At 40.3% G+C, this 17,329-nt stretch overlaps 1 protein-coding gene and 1 pseudogene across 1 annotated transcript in view; both read right to left on the reverse strand.

Annotated features, from left to right (window-relative positions):
• LOC118408329 overlaps nucleotides 1-3,252 on the reverse strand; it is a 3,705-nt pseudogene extending 453 nt beyond the window's left edge.
• Nucleotides 3,253-13,713: 10,461 nt separating this feature from the next.
• LOC118408330 (3-oxoacyl-[acyl-carrier-protein] reductase FabG-like) overlaps nucleotides 13,714-17,329 on the reverse strand; it is a 5,473-nt gene continuing 1,857 nt past the window's right edge. The window contains exons 3-9 of the mRNA XM_035809016.1: nucleotides 17,274-17,319; nucleotides 16,777-16,915; nucleotides 15,744-15,784; nucleotides 15,333-15,402; nucleotides 14,826-14,862; nucleotides 14,338-14,401; nucleotides 13,714-14,025 (exon numbers count right to left, since the gene is read on the reverse strand). Coding sequence (XP_035664909.1) covers nucleotides 13,864-14,025; nucleotides 14,338-14,401; nucleotides 14,826-14,862; nucleotides 15,333-15,402; nucleotides 15,744-15,784; nucleotides 16,777-16,915; nucleotides 17,274-17,319 — 559 coding nt within the window. The 3' untranslated portion in view covers nucleotides 13,714-13,863. The remainder of the gene's footprint in view (nucleotides 14,026-14,337; nucleotides 14,402-14,825; nucleotides 14,863-15,332; nucleotides 15,403-15,743; nucleotides 15,785-16,776; nucleotides 16,916-17,273; nucleotides 17,320-17,329) is intronic.

Raw genomic sequence — 17,329 nt, forward strand, 5'->3', positions numbered from 1 at the left:
TGTCTCCGATTGGATATCTAAAATTGTCTTCATTCATAGTTAGGGTATAAAAGATCAGTTCTTCCAGATCACTTCAGTGTCACTGACGAAGGATAGTGGATTCTATCCGAAACGTCTTACCGTTTCGGAACCATATCCAGTTGCTTGAGTAACTACTTTTTGGTGTATGCTATTACCTGGATGTCTAACCTACATCGACACTCTACTTTATCATACATTTCCCCCACCAGAAGTTATATTCAAATTTAAGGATCATCGATTCATTCTTAAAGGAGTCCACCATGTTTAAGGTTACTTTGATTCATTCTTAACTTAAAGGATACCACCATGTATATTTAAGGTTACTTTGGGTCATTCTTAAAGGATCTGACCAAACGAATCTGCTCTCATACCTTGACAAACTTCTGTTCGCTCATCCCTGCACGTTTGAAAATCTCAGTCGGAATCACGCCAGGGCTGCGAGGAAGGAACAGAAATGACGAAATACTAGTAGTCAAGTAGGCAAAAATGTGAGAAGATGTGTACTAGTTGCGTTGCACTGCAATGGAGTAAAATGCGGATTTATGGAGAGAAAAATGACAATATAAAAACGCTTTTGTTTACAATGCAATATTCTTGAATAAAAGGCGATACAAAGCATGATCATTGTGTTGTATAAGGCATTTCAAAGTAACGTAAGCAATGCCAGACAGCATACAGTGTATTATACCGTCCTTTGGCCCGTATATATGTTTTCCTTATAAGGAAAATATATTGCTTTGCTGGTGTGTTCTTCTTATTGTCTTCTGCCAAAACCAAGTAGGTGTTTATATACTAGCACGCAATACAATATACTATAGGCGAGCATAATGGTGTAGTATAATTATGTAAATAATACTATTTGACAACGAAACACAATTGATGTTCCAAAGAAGCCATTCTTTTTCTTCCTCTACGACTTTGTGATCATAAGAGGTCCTCCACATAATTAATTCAGAAATGGAAGGAACAAAAAACCTACTTGACAGAGTTGACCCGAATTTGCTTGGAAGCTAGTTCTGAAAAGTCAAAACGTTAGTTTTAGTCTTCAGAGAGACAGTTAGATAAACAAACTGTATTTCTCCTGCTACAACTTACAACGGCTAGGAAGGCGAGAAGTTGCTTCACTGTTGGTGAACTTCATAAAAGTATAGAAAAATTATCAGCAATTTCAGTGATTATCCATTGATGCGATGTCAGGCATCGAAACCTCAGCTAAGGTGAGATCAACTGCTTGTGTAAAAGAAAACTCCTATATATTATGACCTACCGACCAGATAAAGTTATTTTCGGAAATATCGGGACAATTTCACTGACCGAGTGCAACGCATCTTGTGAACTGGTCCAGAGCTGACTTGGTCATGTTATAGGCAAGACATCCCGGAAACTGTAGGGGAATCGCATGAGTAACAGTGTCAATGCGGTCATGGCATACTCAGGGGTGCCTAAGCATTTGCACGAACCCTATGAGATTCGTACTAACATTATGTGATTCACACGAATCACCATGTAAACGCACACGAACCTTATGTGATTTGCACGAACCTTATGCGAAACCGTCAACCGCCACCAGGTCACGTGAGATCACGTCATTCGCATATAAGGTTCGTGCAAATCACATAAAGTTCGTACGTTTTCGCATGCACATAGTGATTCGTGTGATTTTCATAAGGTTCGTACGTTTTCGCATAGTGATTCGTGTGATTTTCATAAGGTTCGTACGTTTTCGCATAGTGATTCGTGCGTATCACATAATGTTCGTACGAATCTCAAATTCTTAGGCACGCCTGGTACTCAGGGGATGATGTTAAATCAAGTCAAGTCAAGTCATATTCAAGGTTTATTGCATAATGACGATTGCATAAAAATCGCACCAGTTACGTATGGAAAATAACAGGAATTGTCAACAACTGCAATTATCTACAACGTCTTCGTGTCTAACACAACTACAAAACAAAAATACATGATATAATGGATCCATTTCGACGGTTGTTTCTGTCACAGGATGCTCGAAAACTCAATGGCATCAAAACCAAGGAACGACCTACAACGAAATGTGTCCGCGTCGTAATGCTAGTTGACCTTTATCCGCGGGGTAACTTATATCCCTTGTCTCTAAAAGCAGGGTATTTAGGGATATGAAGTCGACAGACGGTGGTCTCAAAATGCAGTGTTTTTCAAAATATTTCAGTTGATAAATCTTTTAAATAGGACGGATACATAGGTTACCCACGGATAAAGGTGAACTAGCTTTAATGTCCAGAAAAAAACTTACCGCTCGTAATCCATTAACACTGGACACGTTCACAATGGCACCTGCAAATGACAAAGCAATCAATACTTATACGCTTGTGCAGATTAGTCATCCAGGATAGTGAAGATTTTTCACTGTCATACAACACCAAAATTAGCTTACCTCGAATTGTCAGTCACACTTCCGTCGACCTTCTTCAGGAAGCAAACGATATCGGCCCCCGTCTCTGTTGAGTGTCGGCTGCTGTGCCCTTATGTATGATGGCCTCCTTTACCCTCCTTTATGGCCTCCTTTAGCCTCCTTTACTATCGCTTGCCAGCCATTTATGATTCGTTACTCGAATCGTCTCTACGTCACGTGATCAGAGTAACTGAATCATCACTCCTGAAGAAGGTCGACGGAAGTGCGACTGAAAATTCGAGGTAAGCTAATTTTGGTGTTGTAAGACAGTGAAAAATCTTTAATATGTACTACGTCAACACAGATGAGCTTTCATGCTAAAATAGTCATCTAGGATGTTTAAAATATGTATTAAAATCAATTTTACAATCAATTTTACTGCTGAATATGATTTATTAGACGTTTCATACTTTTGTTTTTTATTACTGATGAAAAACAGTGGATACTGTTTGAAACGTCTAATAAATCATATGCTTTTATCCAGCAGTAAAGACTGAAAGTGCCTTTCCCAAGGGTACAGGATCTGTAACAGGATCGCAACCTCTCGGTCACAGGCCGAACACGCTGCCGCTGCGCTACGCGGTCCCACACAGAAACTACAGGTCAACTTTAGTCAGAATGACTTCTACCAACACAGATTAACTTTCAAGTTATGAAACTTGAGACCTTGAGTTTTTGTGAGATGGGGCACGCACAGCTGAGTCAAGATGACCACACTCCGCAGGTTGATGTCCATCGTTCGGTCATAATCCGCCATGTTGATTTTTTCTAAAGTTTGAAGGTTCCCAGCGCCGCCGTTGTTTACCTGTTGGAAAAAGGTAACGCTCGTTTACCTTTATTCGCGGGGTGACCTTTATCCGTTTTTAAAAAAAAAAAGGTATTTAGTGATATCAAGTCGACAGACTGTGGTTTCAAACAGGAATATTTTAGAATTACGACGTCCGTCGACCTGATAGCCCTAAAAACAACGATAAAGGTGAACTAACAGATGCACGAATTGGATGCCGCTGGGGATTTAAAAGCATAGAAGTACATTATAGCTGAATCGTTGGCATACTAATATAAGGGGTCTAGCTAGATATAGAGTCGATTACAAGTCACCGCGAGGGTTGCCATTGTCATCAGTTACAAATGTTTTCTATTTTCAATTATATGTCCAGGAGATTTTATACTTTAGAAATATTTTGAATGCTATTTGAACTTTCTAAATATTTTCCCCGGTCTGTAAAACCTTTGAAATATTCACGATGTGGAACAGAATACTTCTAACAGTTTGTAAACAATGGCAACAGCATTTTGCCATTATTTACCAATTTTTGTAATATTGGGTCAGTGGGCTAGGAAGAAAGCAATTCACACATCCCTGCAAAGTATGGTTAGGTGCCATGTAAATGGCCTACTATGGTTAGGTGCCATGTAAATGGCCTACCACAAAGGACCGCCCAGTGCCCATCAGTGAAATCTGAAAATATACCAGGCAGACAAAAGGGGCTAACTTTTATGGGTCAATAGATTAATTCTACCATTTGGCAAGGTTTACCATTTTTACCTCCATGAAATGTCATGGAGGTTATATTTTACCCCGCGTTTGTGTGTCTGTGTGTTTGTGTGTGTGTAAACAAGATAACTCAAGAATGGCTATGTGGATTGGTTTCATACTTGGTGTGTTGGTAGTGTGTGATGAAAGCTGGAAATGATTAGATTTTGGGCCCCCTAGCGGCTCCCCTTGGTACTGCAGCGCAACTTCCGGTTTTGCTATCTCGGTGTTCTGAACATGCTATGGTCACGATTTTTGAGTGTTAGATAGCTCTTGTGCTCAGAGAGAAATGACATAAGTTTGGGCCCCCTAGCGTCTAGTTTTGGGATAGCAGGGGCATTTTTGTCAAAAACTTCTGAAGAGGATAACTCAAGAAGGGAACAACGGATTTTCATGATTTTTGGTATGTAGGTACCTTAGACAATGTTGTACACGATAAGATACTAATTATGCAAAATAGGAGTACATTTGCATAATTAATGAGAATATTCTATAATAGCAGTTTTTTCAATGTATCTCTTGTTTCAGACATGCTATGGTCTTGACATTTAGGTGGTAGATAGCTTTTAGTGCCATAACAAATTGGGACAAGTTTCAGCCTCCTAACATTTAATTGTGAAACTGCAGGGGCATTTTTGTCAAGACACTTGAAAGAGGATAACTGCAGAAAGGAACGACGGATTGGCATCATATTAGGCATGCAGGTAGCTTGGGCAAAGATGTTCATAATGATATGCATGTTATGCAAATGAGGACTTAATTTGCATAATCAATGAGGAAATTGTATAATTCAATTGTTTTCAATAACTGGACTTCAATAAATGTAACACATGTTAATTACGATAGGTGGAATATAAGAACATACCAAATATGGTAATTGGGAATTTATTTGCATAATTTATGTAAAAATTAAAACCGCTTTATGATTGATGATGGGAATTTTATAATTGTGACATGTGTACGTTAGTCAATGATGAACAACACCATGCATGAATTATGTTAATGTATTGGTCAATTGCATGAAATTTACGAAAGCTCTAAATTTTCATGGAGGTATGAGGTCGCCGAACTCTAATTTGTAAATATTTCTAAAAGTGAAAGAATCCTGCATATGTTTGAAAAATTTTGTAAATAAAGAGATTTTTGTGTGATCCCTTTCAAAATGTTTCCAAATTATTCAAAGAAATTGACATAGATTCAAAATTCCATATTAATTTTTTTGAAAAAATGATAATTGTTCGGGCTCAGATATTCTTTTATTCAAAATAATTCGAACTTATTACAATTATTGTCTAAAAACCCTCGTGGTATCTCAGAATGGACTCTAACGCTAGTCCACCATTATCCGCGGAGTAACCTATACCCGTTGTCTTTGAAAACAGGGTGCTTTAGGGAGATCAAGATGATGGGTGGTGGATTCAAATTGCATATTTTCAAAATATTGCAGTTTGAAGCCACTGTCCATCAATTTAATATCCCCAAATACCCTGTTTTTGAAAGTAACGGATATATGTTACCCCACGGATAAAGATGAAGGGCGTTTTGAAGCTTACTCTATATTTTTCCTATTTTCTGGGAGATGAGTCCATATCTTACGATCTGTCTAGTCGTATTGTAAGCCGGATCGCGGTTTACACTGCGCATGCATAGTATGATGCATCTTGGGTAGTATGTCAAAGTTGAAGGTCCCGGAATCAAAAGCAAAACACGCCTGTACATTCATAAATCATGGCCTAGACAAGAACTGTTGACAAGTTTGGGGCCTTTAGCTTTTTACAAGAACTGTTAACAAGTTAAAGAGCAAGTTATCTTTAAAAGTAGACATTTAAAAATTCCTACAATAGATGTTTTTTTTAGACTATGTACATTATTATGACAAAGTAGAATACATCATTGCTCAAAACTTACAGAAAACTGAAAAAAAACTTGTTAAAGTGGGGACCCATTGGTTATGCACTGTTAAATCAATTTAGTTGGGAAAATGCAAATTGTCTTTCCCGGTTTAGGTTGCTGTTTTGTACATCTACTTTGTATTGTTTTTTTTACTTCAAAAATTAATAAAGATTATGTTAAAAAAAGTTAGAGAGAATTTAGCTTTTGAAAAGAACTAGGTTCAAAGACTATGGATGGGTTTGCAACACGCGTTTTCGGAGTCGACCCAAAATCGCTGAGTGGATTCCGAGTCAACTCAGAAACGCGTGCGTTAACCGTACTCTCCAAGCAGAGGTTATGCTCCGGGTGTTTTTTTTAACGTTTTTTTAGTCGTTTTTATCGGGCTTTCTATTTTGTATTTTGTCTTGCTGTATCAAAACAGTTTGTCTGGCGTACTTCAAGAAAAATTACAAAAAAAGAAAGCCCGATATAATCGACCAAAAAAACGTTAAAAAAACAGCCGGAACCTAACCTCTGCTTGGAGAGTACGTACCGGGCCTATGTCATTAGAAAGTCCTTACCAGCACGTCGATCCTGCCAAAATTCTGTACAGTCTGCTTCACCAGGTCTTTCCTGAGTTGTTCATCGCGGATGTTTCCGGATATAAGCAAAATCTTAGAAAAGAGAAAAGCAGATATTAAAAAGAAGAACCTTAACGTAACAACGTTAAGTACAAACGCAAGTCCAGAAAAAATTCGACGTCGAGCGGAATGTGCTTGAGAAATGTGCATGTAGTGAGCCCTATATGTAGCCCTGCATACTAGGCAGTAAGTGACATATGACAATAAAGATAACAACATTTTTGAGATGGAAACACTGCATGTAGTTGTACACTGCTTGGTCGACATTTGATTCTGTCTTATGCCACCGGTAAATCTGCTTGGAGATTTGGCAAGCAAGTACCTTGTCTTCCGGAAGCCCTGCCTCCACACAGGCGTTTTCTGTGGCCTGCAGGCCAGGTTTTCCTGGTCAATAACTATGGGAGTGAGAGAGTGAGTGAGTGAGTGAGAGTGAGTGAGTGGGTGACACACCTTGTCTTCCGGAATCCCCGCCTCTACACAGGCCCTTTCTGTGGCCTGCAGGTTTTCCTGGTTCCTCCCAGTCAGAGCCAGGTGCGCTCCCAGCTGAGCGAACTCCACTGCTGTCCCCTTCCCGATGCCAGCACTCGCGCCTGATGAAAAGAAAACACGACCTCACGCTTTCGCCAAATGGTTTTAATCTATAAGTTTTTCCATTTGATTATGCAAATAAGGTCCCGATTTGATAAATTTGTCTCGGTTGATCATCCTCTCTATCCAAGAGGCACAGGCCCCAAAAGTTCCAATGGTAACGAATACCATGCGTGTTGGCAGGAAGCGTACCTTCGGGGAGCGACCAAAGCACAACACGGTTGGATTCCAGGCTACCACGACCCCATACCTTCGCATAATGATTCTATCTTTTAAAACTGATGTATTAATTGTGTTTGTCATTAATTATGGACATAAGGTTCTCATTTGCATAAATCATATTACTTGATCATGTCCTCCACCAAACAACAGACGCACGCAATCTATGTTAAGAAAGAAGGCTTTTATCGCATTTTCTGATAATTTATGCAAATGATGACCTCATTTGCATAATCATTGAATATTCAAACGATGTTCACCTGTACATAACTTCCAAATGCTACAAGTAAAAAGTTCCCATAAATTACCATAATGACATTAATTATGCAAATTAGGAATACTATTTTAGTTTGCTTAATATATAATTATCAATATTCTTCTCTTTCTCAGTTACAAATGTCACATGTTGCAATGGTCCTATTCTTGAACTGAGCGTGTTTAGATGATTTCCTAATTGATTATGCAAATTATTTCCAATTCGCATAATTAATATGTAATTATATCAAGCATCACTTAAGCTATGTACATACCAAAAATCATGACAATCCGTCAACCCCCTCTTGAGTTATGCCCTTCAAAATCTGACACTAAACCTGCCCTGCAGTTCCAAAACATGCCCTTAGGAGGCCCAAACCACTTACTCTCGACATCATGAGCTATTCGCCACTGACAAATCACAGTTTGTCCAGAACTTGAGATATCAAACCAGGAAGTTCCGCTGCAATACCATAACTGGCCGCTAGGGAGCCCCAAATCTAATCGTTTTCAGGTCTCATCAATACCTTACTACATACCGAACATCAATACAATCCATCCAGGCGTTCTCGAGTTATGCTGGTCTTTTACACACAAACACACACACACACACACAAACTGAGAAGTTTGGCCGAATGGAGTTGTATCGAGTTTAAATAAAGCCACAAACAAGCTGAGTACACACACGTTAGATTGTCAATGGTTAGTGCAGACATCTCAAGCACCATTCCTTGGCCGATTCAGCAAAGATTTCGAATGATGAACTCAGAATGATGCCCTGGCGAATTATTATGCAATTGATTATGCAAGCTCTCCTTTGCTTACCTGTAATTATAGCTACCCTTCCTTTCAAGTCATGCATCTTTCGGCGGAAGACTTTGAGGCCGTTCATCTTAATTCAACGCTAAGACAAGTTTGAGTTCTTCCCTTGCTTCTGTGTTCTTCCTTCGCTTCTCACAGCGCTCAACCAAAGTGCAGTGACCCGGTGCAAAGTAACACGTTCAATGAACTTTGACGTCTCGCCCATTTTTAGTGAGGTAGGCTCAACCGGTTACCCAAGGCATTTAAATCAAATGTCCTAGACATATAATTACAAAGCTTTAAAATCAATTCTAAACAATGGCAACAAACACCACGAGGCCAAATCGAGCCAAAGCCAATTGTAAGTTACATTGAATCAGTTACGATTTCTGGCCATTGCCCCCCTTCAGGCTCTTTTGCTGGTGTGTCAACCCTACTGAAAATTCGCAAAGTTTGTCCTTGGCAAGTTTGTCCTTGGCACGGACAATCTGTTTAAGCAAGTCCTTGGTTTAAGCAAGGAGCTTATCCTTGGTTTAAGGTACCATCAGGAGTCTTTTGTCCCAATGAGAATGAGTCATGGCTTTGGAACTTTTCTGTACCCTCTACACTGTCTGACCTTCTGGAAAAAAACTTTTTCAAGAATCTTGAGACTTAATAAAATGATCTAAAATGCGCTGGGGGCAATATGATCCGTTGGGTACCAGAAAACATTTTCACAACATATCAGCTATGTAAGTTTAAGCTGTACAGTACAGTAGTTAAGAGGCTACAAGCATATCAGCTATGTATCTTTGAATTGTAAGAGGCTATAAGCATTTGTCCAAAGTGCTCTGCTTAGTCCAATAATAATCTGCACGCTGTTTATAGCAATTCCAAAGTCATCGCATGACTCTCACACCTCACTTCACCTCACCTCACCTATCCCTTGACACCCCCATGAAACTCCTTTTCCGTCGTACAGATGAAATCTCGCCGTACCCGCCTGAAAATCTCGCCGTACCCTAAAAATCTCGCCGTACCCGTTGAAAGTCCGTCGCCGTACAGATGAAATATCGCCGTACCCGCTAAAAATCTCGTCGTACCCTAAAAATCTCGCCGTACCCGCTAAAAATCTCGCCGTACCCGTCCCTTTCCGCCGTACGGCTGGCTCAGCCACAAGGCGTACTCACACGAAAGTCGCATCTAAATACCCTGTACGGCAACAATACACGGTCTCATATAGCCTATGCTTTGGGAAACATTCCTGGCCACCTCTCTGCTCAGTGTCGTTGTACAAATTGCGCCCAATATTCTGTATCTGTATCTATATAGCCGGTATAACCGCCGTTCGGCGTAACACACCAGTTTCGCAAGCTGCTTCTCCCAGTATGTTTGCCACGTATTTTTTTTACTTTCTTGTACAAATGTATTTGTTAAGTCTTCCTCTTGTCCTGTTCTCTTAGCTTTATTGTATACCTGAGAACATAGCCCAATGCAATCTTTGTGATACCATCAATTGCAGTCGTCACAACATATCGCAGCCTGGGTGGTCTGTACAGTCTTGTTACAGCTCCCACAAGGACATTTTTGACTCAGGTTGCCGCCTGAGGACATGTCGCCATGTCGCCATGTCCACAGTACATACCAACATGTGGAAACTATTCACGGATCTTTTGAACTTCAGAAATGCTATTGTCGACATGTCTACCTCAGCTCATCGTTCACAGACAATGGCTATTGTTGTTAGTAAGTCCTCCGCGAATCACTCATCGGTGGCGCCCATCTTCATGGTCACTGACCACAAGTCGTAAACCATGACGGCACATGACCTTGAAATTTTATCACGTCTCGAACGGAACTTAAAGGACATGCTTCTGATTCAATTCCAACACTATATTCATCATCCTTACTCACGCTTATGATATTGCAGTTGATTAAAAGTGTAAGATCGGCTCTATTTCTTCGAAACGAGATAGTATACAATGCGCAACACCAAAGCATGGCTTTTAGCGTCCAGATCTAACAGATATGCTTGTGCGTGACGTCTTCAACACCGATAATGATCTTTTAAACAAAGATTCATGGCATGAATATTTGTGCACAGGCTGTTACTGGTACGACAATGGTCATGGTCATGGTCATGGTCATGGGACAAAACAGTAAACATTTGCGACCTGCATACCGCTCGGTTCTGCTTTTGTATCTTGTAATGTTTACATAAATAAGCACAGTACGGACCGTGCTGGGGTGACGGTAAGGAGGGGAAGGGTCGAATACCTTGTTCATCAAGACTAATATATGCAAATGGTACAGCAGGGCTTCTATCCTGCCATGGGGCGTCGGGTTTTACTACGCGATAGCAACACATTTCGATTAGATCTAATTCTCATTATATTCTAACAGTTTCTTCATCATACTTGGTAACATTTATGATATTGATAATGAATTAGAAGCTATCTAGACGGGTAACATCGTCTTGATTGGCTATAAATGAGGTACTATGCGTAACACTGAATGAACTTGCATGATAATTGGCTTGTTGCCTTGTTTTGAATGTCCAGATCCAACAGATCTGCCTGTACGTGACGTACATCTGCACTGATAATGATCTGTTAAACAAACGGCCGTGCCATGAATATGAGTGCATCGGCCGTAACTGCCACGGACAATAGCCTGTATAAATTGCCATGCAGCCCACTTGTCATCTGTACACAAAGTAAAGTACAGAATTATTCTTGTGCTGTAGTACTGTACAGCGTGATTCTGTTTGAGCATCTTATGTTCGTATCTTCAGCAGATCTATAAGAGTATACGTAGCCATCGCAATTTCAGTAATTTTCGACGGTAACTTGATTTTCGAGGGCCTCTTAGGGTGACCCTAAACCTCAATAACGAAGAAAACTCTAGGTCTTTAATCATATGGCTGTTCATAGTTCCACATACATAATCACAAAGAATGGCCGACCCCAACCTTCCGACCTCAGCATAGTTTGCCTGGTTTTCTCATTCAATTCTATTTTTTTAAGATTACACTCATTTGTACGAAAGCCAACAAGACTGTCACATTTCTATCAAGATGGTAGGAGCCAAATTACGTGTCTAATAACTTGATCAAGAAAATTACAATGTACTTGTATTCATCCCAGAGTAGCCTTGTTTTTTACCCTTAACCCACTACGATACAGTTTATGTAATGGTCACAGATATGTTTCCAATGTAAAAAGTTCTATGGTATCAACTTGATACCATAGTACTAGCTCTTTACATTGAAATCAAGTGTAATGTCAAGGTACAAATCCAATCCTATCCTCTTCATGACCACGTGATCTATTCTGTGCACATTTAACAAAAGTATGATGAGATAACTTCCATTAGTTTCCTAGACTTGTTTTCAAAGTTGGTGTAAGCTCTAGTGGTCAGGATAATGTTTCTACTTGGCCGACCGACTCCCCTAGCGTATTATTGACTCTATTTGTCCAATTTCTACAATTAGACCACCGATCCACGAAGCCTGGTAGAGGCTAAGATTTTTAGGGTACGGCGAGATTTTTAGGGTACGGCGAGATTTTCTGGCGGGTACGGCGAGATTTCATCGTACGGCGGAAAAGGTGTTTCATGGGGGTGCTTGACCTCTGTGTGGGTCGTTGGGGCACCATGACTCCATCCACGACTCTCTTCTGATAGAAACAAAACGTGTCTGAGCGGTTTAGCCGAATGGAGCTGTATCGAGTTTAAATAAATTAAAGGCACAAACAAGCTGAGTACACACACGTTAGACTGCCAATGGTTAGTACAGACATCACAAGCACCATTCCCTGGCCGGCTCAAATCTAGCAAAGATTCCGAACTTGACCTCAGAATGATGCCCTGGCAAATTATTATGCAATTGATTATGCAAGCTCCCGTTTGCTTACCTGTAATTATAGCTACCCTTCCTTTCAAGTCATGCATTTGTCGGCGGAAGACTTTGAGGCCGTTCATCTTAATTCAGCGCTAAGACAAGTTTGAGTTCTTCCCTTGCTTCTATGTTCTTCCCTCAGCCGCTACGCCACGAAGTGATTCGAGCGCCAATCGTTGAACCGTTTTTGTTTATTACGTATCACTCCGCGGTCCATAGTAACGCCGGTAAGTGCCGGACTTGATTTACGATCAAGTCAACATGGGCATGCTTAAAATGTAAATGTACACTACTATCTACATCTACATCTTTACTTTACTGGGCAAAGCCCCATTCAGGGACATCCCGCCCAGGTGAGACAAACGAGGTGCACGGCACTAGTGCGACCGGTGGTGGTGGTGCTCCAGAAAACAAAATAGTGAGTGCATATATACAAAAGTCATAACAACAATAAAAAAAAATTGGTGAGCTGATGGCCGCACTAATGTAATGGTATCTGACTACATTTGAGGGACGGGGAGTCCCATATGCTGGGCCAGCCCCGACTTGAAGGCGTTCAATGATGGTGATGCAAGAACGGGTGATGTGATTAGCTGTGGTGGAAGGCTGTTCCATTGTGGATATTGTTCTGGGAAATAACTGGATCTGGAGGTATCGGTTTTACATGAAAGTGTGTAACAGTTACATGAGTTGATGGAAAATAATAAAGGATCATTAATTGAGTGTAATCTTGTTGCATCTCATCAGCTAGATTTGAACTTGACACAAAAAAGCGAAGTCTTGCTACATGTAACGTTATAGGTTGACCCAAAACTGCACTTTTAGTAGATTCGTTACATAACTTAAAAGAAGACACAGTAGTTGAAACTGGAATATTGCGACTTTAGATGTCGTTTCTATAATAACCAAGGCTTACAGTTGGTAGGTTGGTATTTAAACCTAGTATGGCTGTTGTGTCTCTGCCATCCTCCGCAGAGTGGACAAAGGAGACTCGACAGCTGGCTATACAGTTGTTGTTTAAAAAAAATCAAGATGACTATAGTTTATTTGTGAATGTCTATGTAAAACATGTATGTACTTGTCTTACTGACACTTTAGATACCTAGACTTCCGTGTTAGAGCAAGGTTTTACATACATTTTCTATGTTTTAACCAGCTGGGCTTGACGTTTAGTGCAGTGCAGTTTGATTTGAATTGATTTACTCAGCTGTATAGAGAGAAATGCAGCGGAGGCTATTATCAAGGTTCTCCACGAAGGAGCGTATGTATGTAAATACCAACACAATTCAGACTTAATAAAAAGTTTGAATAATGATTTAGAAAATTAAATCAGAATCCGTTTCGGGTGTTGGAACGCCTGTTCGAAAGAGCGCTTGAACCCATTCCATAATTCGCTCATGTGTAGGGACCAATCAGCGCCTGCGTCCGAAATTTTTGACGATTCCAGACGTTAACGTGGTCCGGGATCCCAGACGGAACAGCAGAGAAGCGACTGTATATAGCGTATAATGAATGCCAGAGCTAGAAGCGACTGTACATAGTGTATAATAAACGCCGGAGCGAACTTCTTTCCGGATGGTACCAAGGCTAGTGCTGTACTTTGTTGATCAAAAATAATTAATCAGAACCCAGTGCACATCGCGTGCCTCCCACCATCCACGGGTACCTGGGCTCCAGTGATGAAGGACGCGTCAGACGAAGCCAGGAAGGCGATGGTCTTCGCCACTTCTGAAACTTCCCCCACCCTCCCCAGAGCATGGGTCGACTTGGAGTGCTCCAGAAACTGGCGAGGAAAAGAAAAGTATAAACGATAAAAACGCACTTATTCCTTTTTGGTTTACTACTAGTATTTTGTACATTCTTATGAAGTATCATTCATACATGTAAATAGCGAAGTACAAGCATTTGTCATAATAATTTACATTTTTTTCAATAAGGTATTCTCTAAAACAAATCAAGGGTCATATATTTCAGCAGCTCAAAACCCATCACCCTATTCTATATACAATTCCGGATGCCTTACTGGGGGACAACTGTGGTGCGAAAGATGTCTGTTAGCTTGAACAGATCTCACCAAACCAATCTGCTCCCATACCTTGACATACTGCTCTTCACTCAGCCCTGCGCGTTTCTGAATCCCTGTCAGAATCACACCAGGGCTGTGTAGGGGAACATAAATGATGAAATAATCAAAAGGGGAAAGGTGAGTAGATGTGTACTGCTACTAGTTACGTTGCACTGCAATGGCATTTGTACGATGTATTGCACTTGGTTGTAGTTTATGTATAGTGTGTTGTATGGTATGTATGTGAAATGCATTTGTATCGAAAATGGCTGATCCATGCCTTGAGCAACATTGAGACAGACAATTCATATTCATGTCCGCAAATGAATAATGTAGTACCAAAGGCAAAGTGACAGGATCAAAGTCAGAACTCTTAGTTACAGCTCTAATACAACTCGACAACGAAAAGATACCTTTCCATTAAGTCATAGTCCATAGGAGCCATTGTTTTCTTCTTCTACGACTAATGCCATTACAGAAATTAAGCAATATACACATTGCAGAAACAACAAACGTACTTGACAGAGTTGACCCTGATTTGCTTGGAAGCTAGTTCTGAAAAAGTTAAAGTTAGTTTTAGTCTTAACAAGAGACAGTTGGATAAACAAAAAATAGTGTATTTCTCCTGCTATAATTTACAACGGATCAAAGGGAAAAAGTTGGTTTAATTTATTGTTGTTGCAACTTCGCAAAAGTAGACCTTATAAGCAATTATTAGCAAATTCTGTGATTATCTAGTACGTATTCATGCGATGTCTCTCTGATATTTTGAAATTTATCTGACAACTAAATTTGTCTTGGTTCGAAAGGTTGAACCCATTTAAAGTATATTTATTCATCAATTATAGTAAATAAGGAGCTGACTGAAAATGAATTCAACTTATTTTCGCTAGGATGTTTTGGGCAAGGAATATTATATTCCATATAAGGACAAGGACATACAATATTCCTTGTACAAAAAATCCTAGAGAAAATTAGAACCACACACTATAAAATAGCGACAATATTAGGACGATTTTACTGACCGAGTGCGACGCATCTTGTGAACTGGTCCAGGGCAGACTTACTCATGTTGTATGCGAGAAGCCCCGGAAACTGTAGGAGAATTCCATGAGTAAGCAACGATTTCACAACGTACTCATGTTAAAACGGGTCTTCCCTTTGTCATGGAAACATTATCGGGCTTTCTATTTTGTCATGTTTTCTTGATGTCTCGCGGTCGCAGTAACACTGCAATGCTTGGGAACCTGTCAAAATCATCGACAACATCCCACCGTTTCACCGGTCAGAAACAAAACTCTGGAACTCATTACCACAACACAGAGTGAAAGCATCAATGACCACTCTTCAGCGACATACGTCAGTGCCCATAACGTCAGCCGCTAAGCTGAAGTTTGGTGGCAATTACATAGAAACAAGAATGAAATAAAACTTACCGCTCTAGTCCCATTAACACTGGACACATTCACAATGGTACCTGCAAATGACGATCAACAGGTAATACTTAAGAGTCATTGCACGAGAAAACCAGGCAAAACCAGGCAGAGGCCGGAAGATGGGGGTCGGCCAAATCGGCTCATACTTTGCATGTGGGATAGGTATGTAGAACTATTAACAGCCATATAGTTAAAACCCTCCAGCTATTTTTCGTTATGGCGTTCTGGGACCCCCCTCAGAGACCCTCGAAAATCCAACAATTTATGGCTGAAAATTACTAAAGATTCGAGGGCTATCCTAATATGTATGACTAAAATTTACAGTGATAAAAATTTTGCTTTCAGTGGTTCCTGTAACCCCCTAGCACACCCTTTAAACTTTAATGTATCAACTTCAACTTTTGGTCTATAAAATTTTAAAACCCATCCCATATGGAAATGCAAAACGTTTGTTCTTACGTTCATCGGATTTATTAGGATAGCCCTCGAATCTTTAGTAATTTTCAGCCATAAATTGTTGGATTTTCGAGGGTCTCTGAGGGGGGTCCCAGAACGCCATAACGAAAAATAGCTGGAGGGTTTTAACTATATGGCAATTAATAGTTCCACATACCTATATCACACATGCAAAGTATGAGCCGATTTGGCCGACCCCCATCTTCCGGCCTCTGCCTGGTTTTCTCGTGCAATGACTCTTAAATTCAAATCAAGGGAGACAAACATTAATTCATAGTTAGGGTGTAAAACCTAGGCCTGCTCTTCAACAAATCTGCTCACTGTCACTGGGGAAAGGTAGTAAATGCTACTCAACTATATCCAGTTGCTTGAGTAATTGCTATTTCGCGTATCTTATTACCTGGATGTCTAACTTTCATCAACGGTTTTTCTTCTTCGCATGCTCGCATCAGTGTTTTGGTTTCAAGAGGATATATCATCCATTGAATGGCATATACTGAATATAATAGTGAAAACTACACTTCACTATAGAAGTGTGCTGACGACATGTTAAATGAAACTAAATGAAACTTGAGACCTTGAGTTTTTGTGAGGTGGGGCACGCACAGCTGAGTCAAGACGACCACACTCCGTAGGTTGACGTCCATCGTCCTGTCATAATCCGCCATGTCTGTTGTCTCTATAGTTGAAATCTTCCCGATAGCGGCGTTGTTTACCTGTTGGAAGGGGATAACGTTATGTTTGATGGTCATTCGAAATCCATTAGACTAGAATGATCTTCCTGGATTCCTGGATTACAAATAGCACGTTCATGATGATGATGATGAATAGCACGTACATAAATGATAACGATGAAAAACACCCCTGCAGTTGCCCTGTGTTAGTTTTGAGAAAAAACAGGTATGGAATGAGTTTTACTTATACTAGGTGAACTTTAGCTGAAAGACCATGGCTGGGTTTACGACAAGCATTTCGTTTTCGGAGTCGACTGAAAGTCACTGAGTCGACTCCATATGTCGACTAAGAAACGCGTCACGGTTTAATCCTGACCAATGACTCGGAAAAAGGTATTACCAGGACGTCGATCCTGCCAAACTTCTGCACTGTTTGCTCCACCAGTCTTCTCAGCG

This window comes from Branchiostoma floridae, unplaced genomic scaffold, assembly GCF_000003815.2.
Source record: "Branchiostoma floridae strain S238N-H82 unplaced genomic scaffold, Bfl_VNyyK Sc7u5tJ_1572, whole genome shotgun sequence".
NCBI lineage: Eukaryota > Metazoa > Chordata > Leptocardii > Amphioxiformes > Branchiostomatidae > Branchiostoma > Branchiostoma floridae.